General features: G+C 42.8%; 1 protein-coding gene across 1 annotated transcript in view; it reads right to left on the bottom strand.

Moving 5' to 3' along the window:
- STK3 (serine/threonine kinase 3) overlaps positions 1-15030 on the bottom strand; it is a 118766-nt gene extending 103736 nt beyond the window's left edge. Inside the window, exons 1-4 of the mRNA XM_088533611.1 lie at positions 15008-15030; positions 7353-7433; positions 6622-6750; positions 3901-4015 (exon numbers count right to left, since the gene is read on the bottom strand). Coding sequence (XP_088389737.1) covers positions 3901-4015; positions 6622-6750; positions 7353-7433; positions 15008-15030 — 348 coding nt within the window. The remainder of the gene's footprint in view (positions 1-3900; positions 4016-6621; positions 6751-7352; positions 7434-15007) is intronic.
- Between the last annotated feature and the right edge of the window lie 1139 nt (positions 15031-16169).

Raw genomic sequence — 16169 nt, 5'->3', positions numbered from 1 at the left:
TTCTGAACCGGAGGAAAAAGGTCTTTGCTGCAAGAGTGACAGAGCACTGGAACAGAGAGATTGTGGAGTCTCCTTAAAGAAACTTAAAATCCACCTGGACAAGTGCTCTGCTTGAGCTTGGGGGCTGGACTAGATGAGCTCCAGGGGGTCCCTTCCACCCTCAACCACTCTGTGATTCTGCAATGCCTGAGGTTTTTTTTTTCTTTCTTTCTTTCTTTTCTTACACATAAAAAAGAAGGAACCAATGCTTGTTCCTGGCCCATCCATAGTCTTCATTCACATTACGACAACTTAGGAAAATTGGCATGAGAGCTTGGAGCTACTGAATATAAGTTCTGACAAAATAAGGACCAACCCTCCATAGTGGAGCCATTTATTGTTTCCACAAAGAAGCTTTATTTAAAAGGTGAACCACCGAATTCTCTGAACAGCCTCATTCCAGTAACATTGCCAGACATTTTCCACCATACAGAGTAATGTTTCAAAAAATAAATAATAAATAATTAAAAAAAACACAAGAATGGAACTTCTCTTGTTCCTCAGTCCTTATACAACAACTATGGTACTTTCAGTCTTTGAAATTATGGCAGCCACTCAAGGGACGTGCACCAGCTTTAGCTAACTAAGGTAAGCTTACTTTTTCCATGTAGACTTATAATATAAACAGTTAAAATTGTTTTTAAATGGAAGTGTAATTATATTGTATATAGTTTAATTAAACCACTTAGAGCTCTTTAAGCCAGCCTGAAATGATTTGTCATGAACAGCGATTAGGATTGAAAAGGGAAGACTAATTTTAAGCAGGCCACATTTGTAAAAAATAAGGCAATTGAAGCAAATTGGAGATAATGCAATTGTTTCCACTTGCTACAAACAAAATAGCAGTTTTCTTCATTTTTAGGTTTAGTATATACAACAATAAAAATAATAAAATAATAAAAAAGAAAACACTTTCACACATACTTGTATAGCGAGTTATTATTATCTTATTATCCCTTTACATGAGCAAGGGGATATTGATGGCTCTACTCAGTGACCAATACAACCAGTCCACTACCCACACTTTTCAAGGAAGACTTTGAATCACTACAATTTTTCTGTTGTTGTGACCTGAGAAAATTTTCCACAAACTCACCACACAGACACTTGCAAACTGAAGCTAAATTTTTGTGTTTAAATATAATGCATAAATACAATAGCAATTGTCTGTCCAAACCATCTTATGCAAACATAAAATAGCTTCCATATTTACAGAGGAGGCAACAGAAGGCAGCTGAATGGCAGTCATGAGGAACTATGAAATATTCATCTTTCAGAATTTCTCTTAATATTTCATATGAGGCAGGGAGATGTCAAAATAAGGAGTGGAACAGTTTTGGTGGTAGAGAAAAAAAACTGCCCAAATCCTCCAAATCCTGCAAGAGAGAAGCAGAGGAGTTGGCTTTGCTTTTTATCTTGTCCACCAGAACATTACCTGTCATAAGTCAGAATAAAAGGTCTACCTAGCCCAGGAGCCTGCCTTCATCAGTGGCCTACAGTAGGTACCTAGAGAAGAGTATAAGAACGCGGTAAGTAAAGCAATACTTGTCTGCTTTACCTGCCCAGCAACCTGAATTAGGTACATCTCCTGAGTAAGTTATTCAATATTTTTGTTTATCAGCCCTAACTATTTTAAATGTGGTCTTGTCCAAATGCCTTTTGAAATCAAACCCTTAACAGCTATATTATCCTTTTGAATTATACGGTGAACCTCTTCACAGTAGGTGGAGAAAAACTCTTTCAACTCTAGCACCTAAGTGCTTCCTTGTATTGTAACAAACAGCAGATCATCAGGTCTTACTCACTTTCTTCTAAACCTTCACCATTTTGCCCTCTGGGCACCTTTCCCCCCCACCCCCACACACAGAAGCACAATTTATTTAGCACCCTCCTTACAGAAATGTGTTCTATGCTTTTGATCATCCTCACCACCCTTCTCTAACCTCTGTAATTCTGTTACATCTTTGGCATGTCTAGCACCCCCTTTATCTATTTAATTATTGCTAAATATTAAGCTTAAGTGCTCAGAAACCTATGTCTAAAGTTTTATCCCCTCAGCCCAAACCAAACACATCCCTTCACGCTTCTTACCCACACTTCTTTCCTCAGCCAGAGGTTCAGTACCACTTTTTCCTTAATTTTACTACTAACACTCCATCAGCATTTCAACTCACTTCCCAGAAGAAACAGCACAGATACACATGCAGTTCCCTAATAGACAATTAGGTCTAAACCTTTCTTTCTCTAGCTACAAACCACTTAATCTATGAAAGGATTTTCCATTTACTCCGTTGCAGTCATACTTCAAGAAATCTCTCTTCTTTGGTGCAAAAGCCTGACCAAAAAAATTTCAGTACTACAATATATCTACACCAACCAGCCACCCACTTAGCCAACAACTCTTAAATAAACACCCACTCTACAAGGCATGTATGCCATGACTTCCCTTTACCAAGAGAAGTACGTTGACTTTTCCCTTATTACATTTATCCATCTGACAACTATATTTTCAGAGTAAAGTTTCTGCTATCAGTTTTCACTATTACAAACCAGGAATAGTAGGAAAAAAGTTAGTTTCTCTGATCGTTAGTATACATTTGCTCAAAGACTGTTTAAATTTCATCTTTCCATTAAATCTGTGGCATCCTTAATACATCAATATTCTAAAGTATCTAGGAAAATGAATTGCCTAATGTTTTCAAACTGTCTATATAAACACATACATATACATGCACACACACACACTTCTTAATAAAGAATTGTAGCTTTTATTTTTGATTATTTCTCTATATTTTGGTTTACATAGAATATCACTAGTTTGCATCACTTGCTGTTGGAGCTACTGATTATCACTTTACCCCTTGGATAACACACAACTATAAAACATCTTTACTAGATGTAAACACTCCAGCAGTAGTGTAGCACCCTATAGTTTTTGGCTCTTCCACAGTTTTCAGTTCAACAACACAGCAGCCAGGATGCATTTTAATGCAGAACGAGCGTTGTCCTTCCCAAACACATTTCCTTCATTCTGGACATGATCCCACTTCCTAATAAATCCAACTCCATCTTCCCTTACATCCTCTTTCCTCCTAAGCCTCAACAACACTGTTCCCTCTCTCTGCTCCCACAAAGAACATTTCAGATCAGATTTAAAGTGTCTTTACAAACAACAATAATCATTAATCTAGTAAGTGCAGGGTCATCTTATACCACTTAACAGTAAAACAAATTCCTTATGTTATTGCCCACTACTGCAGGGAAAATATCATCGAGGCATTTAAAGAATATTCAGCATTTATAACAAAATCTTTTTCAAATAAAGTTGCTTGTAAGTAGAGCTAATAAAGCCCGTTTCCTGCAGGCCTCCATCCTCCTCTCCATCACTTGTGTCACAACCTCACGGTGACTCCCTGCAGCTCCCCTTTGGACTTTCCCCCACACTCCCCAAGCGACAGATCCCTCCCCTGCTCACTCCAAGCAGCGCCACTAACTTAGGCTCCCTAATTACCGAGTGAGAGAAAGACAAGTCTGTGGCTGTTTTCAAGCCATGCGTGTTCTGCACAACCTACGCACGGACCGCGGGGTGGAAAGGGCAGGGGGAAGAAGCCACACAAGAGCCCTTCCTTCTACAGGGCAGCAATTTTCACAGAACTTGCAGGATCTTCATATTTCAAGAGGAATGGAAGAAACAGCCAGAGCAAACACACAAGGCTTGTTTCCTGAGAAAACGAGGTGAAAATACTTCCCTTGGCAACAACCAAAAATCTCATCTGGTTACTCTCTTACTCTCACTTATAGTCTTAAATAACAGTTTATTTTTTAATAATTGCTATAAGAAAAAACAAAAATACAACTCACCGTTTTATTACGAAGTCTAATTATGTCTGAAACAGAGCCAGCCCCACAATATTCCATAACAATCCATAGATCTGTGTTCTTAAAATAGCTGCCATAATACTTGACAACATAGGGACTAGATGGAAAAAAAAAAAAAAAAAAAAAAAAAAAAAAAAAAACACATGGTTTTCAGAGTGAAGACATCAGCAGTTCTGTTAAAAATTACAGTTTGACAGACAAGAGCACGGCCAGACAGCAAGCGTAATCAGATGCATTTTAAAACTGTAATTATTTTAATCAATGTTAGTTAGAACAATAAAGCTTGATTGCTTAATAAAATGACTGCAGCACTACTATACACACCGTAAAATCAGTGATATTTAACTAAAGTTTTGCCCTAGCATCAATCTTCTGATTAAAGGCAGGCAGCCTCTTTCTCTCTTAACAAGCTTGTTTTTCCTCTTAAGACCGCCCCAGTTTTAACTCTCCTTGAAAAAGCTACTGTTTTTTTACCCTTCTTCCCTCAGCACCTTGAAAAATCTCCCACTTCCTCTCTCACAACCCCTACTTTTTGTACCTCCCCCAACTCCTACTTTTTCACATGTATGAAATTCTTTCAAGTGCATACGTAGGCTACTATCTGAAAACAGATTTTTGTGCTGGTTAGAACAAGATTTCTGCATCTGAAAATCCATTTCCCTACGGAAGTGTCTCATGTGAAGATGTATTTATAGCACTATCATAAACAGAACATGTTGCTTTGCTATTCATCAACATGTCACTTGACATAACACTTCCTCCAAGGCACTCACAACAAAAAAGCATAAACAGATGTAGCAAAGATGCAACAAGGATCTTTCTTCAGAATAGTGATTAATGGTGTGTTTATGGAAATACAAGGCTGGAGTTTCTTCCAAAAATTTAAGCAAAGGAGGTTAGTCAGCACGGCATCAGTGCCTCAGAGCACAAATGAGACCCCGCGATCTCCAACACCAGCCTCAGGTGAGGACACCTCCACTGCACGGTGCAGCTGAACACAGCTTGGTTTTGCAGAAAGGGACTCTCTGCAGGGGGAGGTTGGGCAGCAGGACTTTTTGTTACGAAACTGCTAAAAGAACAAGAGAGGCTCGATGGTTTCCACCTGCACCACACTGCTACCTGAGTTAGCACTGCAGAGTTACCAGCAGCACCGTAAGAGCAGCCACTTCCCACCTGCCTAACAAACCTAGAACCAAACCCTAACTACACACAGATCTTGCCCCCATGAATTCCTAAGGTGAGCAAGTTTACTATCATCTCTGTAGACTAAAATCTTTACAGAAAAATTCTTAATCCCACTGGTTTCTGTGACCATCTCCTACCAGATTTACAGGGTGTTACTATTTCCAGCAAGACCTGTGCATTACTACAATTCAAAACAAGGCAACCATAACACCACATTTGCTTATAGCTTCATCCCAGGTAACTATATGAATCATCTTTTCCATAGCAACAGCTTGCCTTAGATCTACTTTTTTTGCCCCAGTTGGGCTTCGGTGCAAACACTGTAGTTAGCTCTGAAACCTGGCAGGAAAGAGGGGAGAATGTTGAGATTGAAGCATATTTTATCTGAGATGCCCCATAAACCCAGGGTTTTTTAATGCAACGTCTGTGGAATCATCACACATCAAAAGGAAGTGTTAAAAGGGTAGGCCCCTCCCTTCCACCAGCATTGCACAATATTGCATTTGCACTGGGGAAGCCACCACAGAAGGGAGCCCACGCTGCAAAGCTGCGCTGCAGCCCTCATTTTCAACCAGAGAATGGCTGCATCTCATCCAAAACATCCAGCAACACCTGAATAAATACAGAGTGCACTAAAAAACTACCTTCAAATCCGGATGAGTATCACTCACTTTCAATCAAGGGCAAATTTTTCACTTAACGACAGACCACTTGTTCTACAAAGTTAATGATTAAATAATCCAAATTTTGAAGGAAGTTTCTAACTGGTTTGTGACGTTTTCCTTGAATTGCAAACAGATTTCTGCATTTCCGATTAAATATGAATAAAAACTCACCCTGACAAATTTGCTGGGGAAATTATAACCAAAACTTTAAAAAGTGATACCAAGAAGTACACAGCGAGAAAAAACCTCTACAGAAGAGAGAAAAATAGTTTTATTTTAGTATCCTTACAGATATTGGATGCTACAATTCTACAATACTAGATACCACAAGATATATTGTTTATGAAGTGTAAGATAACAGTTCTTATGCAGAACTGTTGTAAGATTGATCACTGTTTAACAGGTATGTTCTTCCATGAAAAATGAATAGGTGTTAACTTCTAAAACAATGCCATGTCAATAGCCATTAGCCTTGTGCTATAACTATCTTTATCAATCTTCCAAAAAAATGGGTAACTCCGAGTTTACATGGCCCAGAACTTGTACAGGAAATATTAGCCTTTGTGCTTGGCAGTGCAAACAAAGTAAAGCAAGTGCAGAGAACTGCAAGCATGTACAACTATTTATTCTTCCAACAATTTCTGAGAAGTATCTCATTTACATGTCCTTCAAGAAGTCCAAACGAGGGATAGAATTTAAGGGTGTTTTAAGCAGATCATTCAGTGCAAATTGCATTAGTTTTCCATATATGCAGCTGCAAACACTTTCCTCAATTTCAGGTACATTCACAACACACTACAACTGCAAATTTTCACATAGATTCTCAAAAAGGGGGCAGAATTGTCATGCCTACCTGTCGCACTGTTGCATTATAGATATTTCCTTAATTATTTCTTGAAGATCCGACTCCACAGGGACCTGCTTAATTGCTACGACTTGTCCAGACTCCTTGTGTATTGCTTTAAACACACTACCATAAGATCTGGAAATAAAAGACAGGATTAACATGTTATTTTTGCTGCTCAGAGAGGCTGCGGAGTCTCCTTCTCTGGAGATCTTTCAAAACCTGCCTGGATGGGACCTTGTGTCACGTGTGGTGGGGGTCCCTGCTTGAACAGGGGCGGTTGGACTACATGATCCTTAGAGGTCCCTTCTAACCTCAACCAGTCTGTGATTCTATGAGAATTTACCTTTAACTTCTAGTAAATACTAACCCTAAAATGTCACATAAGCCACATGCTTAGAGGGGTGATTTGGGCTGCAAGAATTTCAGTTCTATTAGGACCTCAGAAAAAAAAAATCTTAATAATGAATCTTTATCAAGATGTATGTATCTAATCTCAGTAGAAGCATACACACTTCTGCTGCCATAATAACTGAGAGACATGACAAGAATGCATAAACAGCTCTGAGGGAGCATGGAAGTCTACCAATAAAGGCATCTGCTTTCTTACTAAAGGTTCCCCAGGAAGGCTCGAGCTCATTCCTGCAGCATCTGCAGCCACTGCCTGTGCAGCGCAGCCTTCAGCACAGCTTTAGGCCCTGCTCCCCTCCAGCGTGACCCCCTTGACCACTTGCACTTACCCTTCCCCAAGCTTCTCCAGAACATCAAAGACTTCTTCAGGCTGCTTAGTTAAGCTATCTTCACTCAGCTTCTTCAGTTTGCTAAGACAAAGACAAAGTTATTTTGAAGAAAAAAGATAAATAAGAGAATTCAAGCACAGGTAAAAGTGAGTGGACAGGAAAAAAAGCTTATAAAGAAAAACGTATTGGATACTTTATTTTCATTGCAATTATCATGCGCTAATTAAATATCATTAAGCACAAAATGAGGAAAGGATTTTGACATTACAATTTTCCCACTAATGCTCGTGCAACCCAGGGCAGCACAGGACCAATTCACAGACCAAGCCACTTCCTTTGGGGAGGACACAAATAGGCCAGAAGTGCCCAGTGAAACAAACCACAGGAGCCTGAAAGTCCCCCAGGCACCCACACCTTTCAGCACAAGGGAGCCAGCATCCAAACACATAATTACTACTGAATCGCATACTCTGTGGCTTTCTAAGAAAGAATAAAAAAATCCTCCATCTATATGAAATATCCAATTTCTAGGAAAGTGTTAGTTTGGGTTGCTTTTTTAAATGAATGAAATATTTGATATATCTATTATTTATAGCTTGTTCTGCAACCCACTTCACATGGAAGCTAAAACTGCCAGCCCAGAAGGTGTAACCAATTTAAATGAACTCAGCTATGTGAGTCTTCAGAGCCTTTAAACTACACCACTCTCCTTGTAAGCCAGTTAGGGCTAATGTTAAGCTAAAAACAGTACCCAGAGTCAAGATGACACTAGAAGGCACACAAACGACAGCAGAAAACCGAGTTGCCAAGAATCAAATACTCTTTAAGGACTTGTAGGAGTTGTCTTCTGTGGCATCTTAATGACAACACACAGGGACAGTTACAACACAGCATCTCTGCTCGTGCAGCACTGCAGAAATCCTCCCGCACTTCCCTCTCACTGCGGCGTCTCGCAGAGCCATTTCTCCCAGCATCTCCAGCCCACTTCCACCACCACTCTCAGTTCTTCACAACACGTCCTAGTCCTTCCCCGGTCTCCAGACTGCCTGGCTGCCCAGCTCGCAGGTTCCCTATACAGATCCAAGGTAACTTGGCTGCGAGCTTCCAATGAAACAAACACTGCACAGGGGAAAACAAAGCCACACGCACAGGCAGCCTGTGGCTGCAACGTGTAAACCCTTCATTCCAGAAGTTAGAGGCAATTGTGCTGCAAGATGAAACAAGTTAACTTTACATGCTAGCCAAGCATGTAAAAGCAAAAAAGGACCTGAAGAATAGCTGGTAGTGTAGCTCCATACGGAGGAGAAGAAAACTTTGAAGCCCAGAATATTATTGAGACCTTATGGAAAACGTTACCCTGTGACATCTGCCTCGAAAAGAATGCAAAATATAGAAAGGGAGGGCAGTATGGACAGAACAGATTGTCAAACCTAACACTAGAAGAACAGCACTCAAAAGAGAGACTCCTTCATATTAAATTAAGCAATTTTGTGATATAAGAACTAAAAAGATAAGTTCAATAATTGTGGCTGAGCAATTCTGGGATGGTGGGAAGACATAATTTTTTCTTATTGCCAGCCATCTGGATAAAGACAAAAAAAATCAACAGTAATTGTAAAAGCACCCGTGTTACATGAGAAAAGAAAGCTCTGTGTACACATATACATATGTATATAAAAGATAATCTGACTGATGTAGCAACTAAAGAGAGCACCCACAGTTGGCAAGAAGTGCATGTACTGCCACGAAGACCATGCAGTTTGCTACAATGAACAGAAGTAGCTGGAAAGCAGAGGAGTTTAAGGGCCAATAAGAGTTTCCAAAGTTAAAGGAAAGAGCAGCCTATAAACTAGCAGGGAAGCACAGATTTTGTTATTACACAAGTGTAAATTAAGGCATAATTAAATGTGACTACTAAAGAAAGAAGTCATTAAGAAGCCTAGTTTATTTTTTGTTTGTTTCCAATTTCTTTCTTTCAAGTTCTTCCCCTTTCCCTACTAGATGACTTGCACCCTTAAAGGTAACATTCACAGAAGAAAATTAACTGCATTTCTGCTTGGTTTGCCCTCAAACATACGCATTTATGCTACCAGCAACGTCTTAGAAAATAAGAGACATGACCATTAGCTGAGTCTCTTGCTTAACTGAGGAACGATGCAATAGAGAGCACCTTCAACAGAACCAGTGGAAAGACTAAACTTTTTAGAAACAGAGGAAAAAGGAAAACACGCAATAGCCTTCCTCCAAAGCGGCGTAAGAAAAAAAAAAAAAAAAAACACTCCACTTGCTCACCAGAAGAGTAAGGTTTGCTAAAATGAAAGTTACCTCACTTAAAGCTCATTTTGAGGAAGCCTTCAAAATTACACTTTCAAGTCTTCCTTTCAGCAGATTTGCTTCTTGAAAGAGAACTTCAGAATTTGTTCAGTACCAAAAGGCCTCCTCAGCTGCCTAATGCTAAGGCATTAAGGCTGCTTGTGAAGCATTAGGGAAGTGCTAATGAAGGGCCATAAACTGAATAAAACAAATGTTGTCAAAGAGCAGATTATCTGTAATACTTCAGAGGCAACTTGGACACCAAAGAAATAAGCACTCTGTAGCTTCAAATTATTTTCACATTTATCCCATTCTGGAAAGCATTTTATGAGGCCAAGTAACACTGAACAATAAGACTGCTAAATACTAAACTGATGTAGGAGATGCAAGATATGTCAGCCTCAGGAATTTCACCGCCAAATACATTGCTTGAAGTACTTCACACTCCTTCAAAAGCATTCTGGAAAAGCACAGCTGGCAGATCACAAAAGAATTCCAGTGTCCAAGTGACAGCATCAACACTACGGTTCTTTGAGAGACTGAATAGCATATGATACACCCCGGTATGACTGCAATAAAGGAAGCATTTAAGGATATTTTGTGAAATGGAAGGGGAGAAAGATACCTATTAAAACTATCTGTAAACAACTAAACAGAATACAAGAAAAAAAAAAAATGACTAGAAATATTAACATATTATCTTGGTTAAAACCCTATACAATTAAAACTGGAGCCAAAAAGAAATACCTGAGACTTCAGATTCAGCTTCTTAATCAGAAGGTGTGTGTATGCTCTAGTAGCCTCATTTTATAGACATGCAAGACCAAAAAGACACATTGAGACAAACATTTTAGAACCATCGCTGCTGATGTAAAACAGGTATTTACTGGAAGTATTACAGTATTTTACACGGTAGTTATATACACTATGAGCAACCAAAAGAACAGCTACCTGCTAAAGCATCAATAGAAATAGGAGGGGAACATGTACAGAAGGATGGTTTGAGAGCACATAGCAATCAGAGTGACAGTCTCCCTGCATTTCTCTCCCACATGGATCCTCATGGCAGAAGGTATAAAACAGAAACAGTCAGAACCTGTTCTGGAGCCCTTTTATTTTGGCTGCAGGATGCAAGTCCCAAAGATATAACTGTTAGAAAGCCTAAAGGAGCAATGCAGAAGAAAGCTATAAACCCTGGGGAGAAACTCATTCTGTACTTGTTTGCTCTAGAAAGGTTGCCCATAATCATTAAGTAGCAATTAAGAGCAATTTCAGTAATTTCCCCAAGAGAACCATTCCTGCAAGCAAGGAAACAACTAAACTACAATTCTGGGACAAAATCAGTTGTATCACATGGGTTTTCTAGATCCCTTGGACGTGGAAAGAGAACAGTTTAATATTCTATGTCACCACATACAGACTGCACAAAATAAAATGGCAGTGTGCTAAAGAGACAGGCATAGAGAAAACAAAGTTGGCAAAGAAGAATAAAGCACGACTAGAAAACAAAACTCCATTCATTATCGTCAGGCATTATATAAAAAAAATGGACACCTACTCCATGAAACACAGACAGATGCATAGTTGATTTTGCAGGAGAACCAGCATATTGGTATTTTCAAAAAGAGCTGAGATCCATCATACCAAAATACTAACAGAGAAGCTTTTAGAAGAAAAACAAGTATCAGAATGTGGTGGCATCCAGGCGTCTTGCAACCTTTATACAGCTTTATGACATTCACACAAACAGAGACAACTTTAAGAAAGATCACATTATGTTGTGCATTTACATTCAGCTTTCTCAGCCTAAGCAAAATTGCATCTTCATCCTGTCACCTGCCACAGGAAATCTGCAATTGTCACCTGCATGGCCACTATGGGCCCATTCACATTAGAACTGCGCCATTTCACAGGCCATTGATACTGCAGTAAGAATTTTCTTCCTCTCCACAAAACTTAGCAAGTTATATTTAAATGAAAGTTAAATTACTACAGTTTAAAGAAAAGACCTTGATCAATACCTTCTATGCTTGTTAAGAAACCTCTTATTTGGGGCCAGTGAGCAGGATACACAGACGAGCAAGACGAAAGCAGAATGGCATCTCTAACCACTTTCCCTTGCGTGCAGTCTGCACATGAGTATGTTAACATACACAGGAATATATACAGGAAAAAACACAAGCAAAACCCACAGAAAGGAGGCAGAAAGATTCAGAGCCAAGTCCTGTAGCAAAAATCAACTTTCAGTCACTTTAACACTTCTAACTGACTGCAGTTCATAAGCAAGTACCTTTTTAGTGATTGAGAAGCACATCTGAAATAGTTAGAAACTCAGATGCAACAAAATCAATCACTGCAAAAACAATTCTTCACTATAATAATTTGACTTGGCCGTTCTGATAGAAAAAAAGAAAAAGAAATTACTCTGAAAAGGAATTCTTATAAGTCTTTTGTTACGGTTGCAGCGATACTGCCAAAAATACCATCTTTCCTTGTTTAATCATTCTAAATAGAAAACAAAAATAAACACAACACACACAACTACAACAGCTTGGCCTGTCCCTTGGGCATTACCATTGCCCTTTGCTGAAGGACCCTCTTTAAAGGCGTGCAAAGGCCCACACACCATTTCTGCAACAGCCCCAAGCGGCTGCGCAAAGGCACAAAAAAGGTCTCCTATACCCGCACAAGAACTTCAGGGTTCAAAGGCATCCACAGAGCTTTGAGGTGTTCAGATTTAAGAAAGTCATGCTACCTCTAAAGGAGTACCTTATGCTATATATATCATGACATGTATAGGTCCCTCCAAGTCATTGATCCTGTAGATAGAAGGCGTAAGTAAAGAAATCTAACCATCTCACCCAATTTGGCTAGTAAACATGGTACTTCCCTCACAGCACCCATGACAGCCATTAAAAAAAACAAGCACAACACACAGCATTACCCACTCCTTCCAGACTTGGAGAATAAATGTATAGCCTAGAAGAGTTGGGAACACTACAAAACTCTCCAAAGACTATTAAAAAAAAAAAAATTGACAGGAGGAGGACACAGCGCAGAGTGCATACACTAATTGCTCATGGAAAGGTGAGTTCTTATCTTCCCTCCCATTGATGAAACAAACACAAGTTCGTATCACGTTCAAATTTCAGTTTTGAAGCCTATTTCCTGAAAAGTTTAAAAACATGCCAGAGAGTTTAAAGGTTTCACTATCAGTTTTCTAGTTCTTCTTCACTGAATTCAGGGATTTATGTAGTTCCTCCTCCCTCCTATCAGTTAGCTCAAAGCTTGGTAATAAAACCATCACAAATCCTGGTTTGCAAGAAAACTGTAGGTCATGCTAACTGCAAGCCTTGTTGACAACCTTTCATATCACCAAATACAATGTCTGCTTTGTTGCTTCTAATACCCATTCTTTCTCAGGATTTAGGAGATGAAATGTCAATATCTTACAGGTGCCTCTCCTACATCCAAGAAACACGACTCTGTCGGTCTGAAATTACGCTGTAGGTCTGTGTCCCCTGCCCCACTGCTTTGTCCCTCGCCTCTAGCTGATTCCAGGTAGGACTCAGCATTCAGTCTTCCAGCAAAAAGCAGCAGCAGGGCAGGTCCATAGGTAAGGAACACAGAAAACCTAAAATATGACCCAACTTGCAGCACTGTCTCTCTTTGCAGTAGCATATGCTCCCACTGCAAGCAAGGGAGCCTTATTGCTTTAACTAGCAATACTGGCCCTGTTTCCTTTCCCCTTACCTTAAACTTCGGTAATTTTACTTGTCTGAAAATAGACAGTTGAATGGTTATACACATCAAGAAGCAAGTCAGAGTTCTTGTCATTCACGTTCTTTTATTCTTGCAGTTCTTCTGCAGCATCGACTGTCCTCCTCAACACAAAAACAAGAGCCCAATCTACCAGAAGACAGTTTGAAGCTTCATCATTTTCAAGTAAAGTTCCCAGCTGTCATAACAGTGGAGAAAAGCTTGAAAAGCCCAAGACAAGCACATCCTGAGTGGTCAAATAAGTTCAAAAAGGAGGAGTGCTTATACTTCTCAAAACCTCACTAACCAAGTCAAAAAGGACTACAGTTTGTTTGGAGGCAATATTGTCAACACCACCAGCAGAAACAGATTCAGTCACCAAAATCTCATCTAGCTCCTTCCACGCGGGATTTATTTCCAAATTAAGCTTCTCTTGTGCATTTCTTTACCATGCATGTCCCCCCCACACATGGGAGTCAAGACGTCACAGCTTAGACCTTCAAGCTTCAATATACATCAAAACAGTGAAAACGGAACACAGCAAACACTGTAACATTCATCATCTTCAACCCTTACAACAAACCAAACACTTATCAGGCACCTTCTCTCATATGCTCAACTCTGAAAAGATAAAATTTGATTCTCGTATTGATCATAATACATCTTCTACAAAAGCCAGAATATCAGGCTTTCAGACAAGGAGCCACAGATTAGGATACTACATTCTTTAAAAGAAAGAGAAAAAAGGTATAAAAAACAACAAGTCTTCACAACAAGTCTTCATAATGAAGACACATTCACACTTAAAAAAAAAAAAAAAAAACACACACAGAAACTGCACAGTGAAAAATTGTGCTGGAAGATTGTCATTTTTAGTGTTTTTTTTTTCCTAAACTACCAAGAAGCGAGAGTAAACTACTCAGACTTCTAAAACATCAAGAGGATCCGTATGCTATATAAGCACATGCTGCACACCACCTAACTACGGCCGGGAAGGCATTGCTGCAATTTAAGTCCACCCTTGCAATTAAGGAGGAACAGCTTCGTGTACGAAGAGCGCAGCCCTATCTTGAAGGGGTTTCACATCATTCCCTAAACGGGGAAACAGGAACTTTCCCTCGCGCTGGGGTTTACCAAGAGGGACGCTCACATCCTACGACTCCCAAAGCACGTGCTGACGGGCAAGGCGGCTTATGGAAGCGCTGGGAAGCGGGCAGGGAGCTCCCGCTCCTGCCTCTCCCCCGTCCGAGCTCGCGAGGCAGCTCCGCGACCCCCGCCCGCCGCGGGCCGGGGCAGCAGCCGGGCCCGGCCCAGGGCAAGAGGCGCCGCGAGCGGCCGCGCGGGCCCCGCCTCGCCGCGCGCTCCGAGGGACCGCCCCGCAGCCGCGGGCAGCCCGAGCCGCGCTCCCTGCGCGGGGGGCTCCCTGCCCCGGCCCAGCAGCTCCCCGTCACGAGCGCCGCGACCCGCGCAGCTCCGCGGGGAGCCGCCGCACCGGGAGCGGGAGCAGGCCGCGCACCGCACCCCCCCTCCCACCCCCATGCCGCCGCGGGGACCTTCCGCGAGCGGCCCGCGAGGCTCGGTACCTTTTGGGCGCCGCGGGCTCCATGGTGGCGGCGGCGCCGGGCCGGGCCGCGGGCCGCCGCGCAACTTTCCTCCCAACTCGCTGCCCCTTTAAGCGGGGCTCGCGCCCTCCCCCGGCCGCCGCCGCCCGGCCTCGCCGCCACCGCCGCCCGCCGGGCGAGGCCCCGCCCCCGCGCCCCTCATTGGCTGCCCGCCGCACGCCGTCGCGCGCTGATTGGATGAAGTGGACGTCGCGCAGCGCGGCAGCCCGCGGGCGCGACGAGGCCACACCCGCCGCACGGAGCCTCTCGCGGGAAGGGCGGGGGCGCTCCCGGCGCCCCCCGCGCGGCGGCGGCGCCCCGCGGGGCACGCCGGGAGATGTAGTCTTCCTGCGGGGAGGGGGGGGGGGCCTGGCCCGCCCGAGAGGAGCTCGAGGCCGCAGCGAGGGGCGGCCGAGCCGCCGCGTTCGTTACCCCCGGTCACCCACGAGCTCGAGGCTGCGGAGCGCCGGGCGGCGGTTACCTGCCCTTCTCCGCATTAGAGGGGCTTTGGGCTCTCGAGGGAGCGAGTTAGGATGGGAACGTTCAGGGCATCCAGGTAGGGCTGGTCGAGGCCATCCAGGAAAAGCCCCAGTGTGCGAGGCTGCGCCCGCGGCCTCTGCTGCACGCGGGTCTGTTTGGCTGGCTCCCATTACAGGCGGATCAGATCCACCCCTCGGCCTCTCCTCCTGTGAGAGATGCGCCAGTCCCGCCATCATCATCATCATCGGGGCCCTGCGCTGCCCTTGCTCCAGCAGCTCCATGTGTCTAACCCTGCGGAGGCAGCACCGGGGCCTGTGCTCCAGACGTGTCTCCTCAGGACTGAGCAGAGGGGAAGTGTCGCCTCCCTTGAGCTGCTGGCAGCGCTCAGGCTGATGCTGCCCTGGAGGCCCTTGGCCTTCTTCGGTGCGAGGGCCCATTGCTGGCCCATGGTCACGGGTCCTTCCCTGCCGAGCAGTTTCCAGCGCTAGCGGGTGCTGTGAACAGCCTTACTCCTGGGGCAGCACCCTGCACTTACCTTGGTTGAACTTCATGAGGTTCCTCTTCGCCTGTTTCCATAACCCACTGAGGTCCCTTTTAATGGCAGCACAACTGTCTAGTGTATCAGCCACTGTCCCCAGTTTTGTATCATCTGTGAACTTGCTGC

Source organism: Tinamus guttatus, unplaced genomic scaffold, assembly GCF_059628265.1.
Source record: "Tinamus guttatus ecotype Peru unplaced genomic scaffold, ASM5962826v1 Tinamus_guttatus_pri_ptg000510l, whole genome shotgun sequence".
In the NCBI taxonomy this organism is placed as follows: Eukaryota; Metazoa; Chordata; class Aves; order Tinamiformes; family Tinamidae; genus Tinamus; species Tinamus guttatus.
Note: the sequence above shows the minus strand (reverse complement) of the source record. Positions and strands in the feature narration are given on the sequence as shown.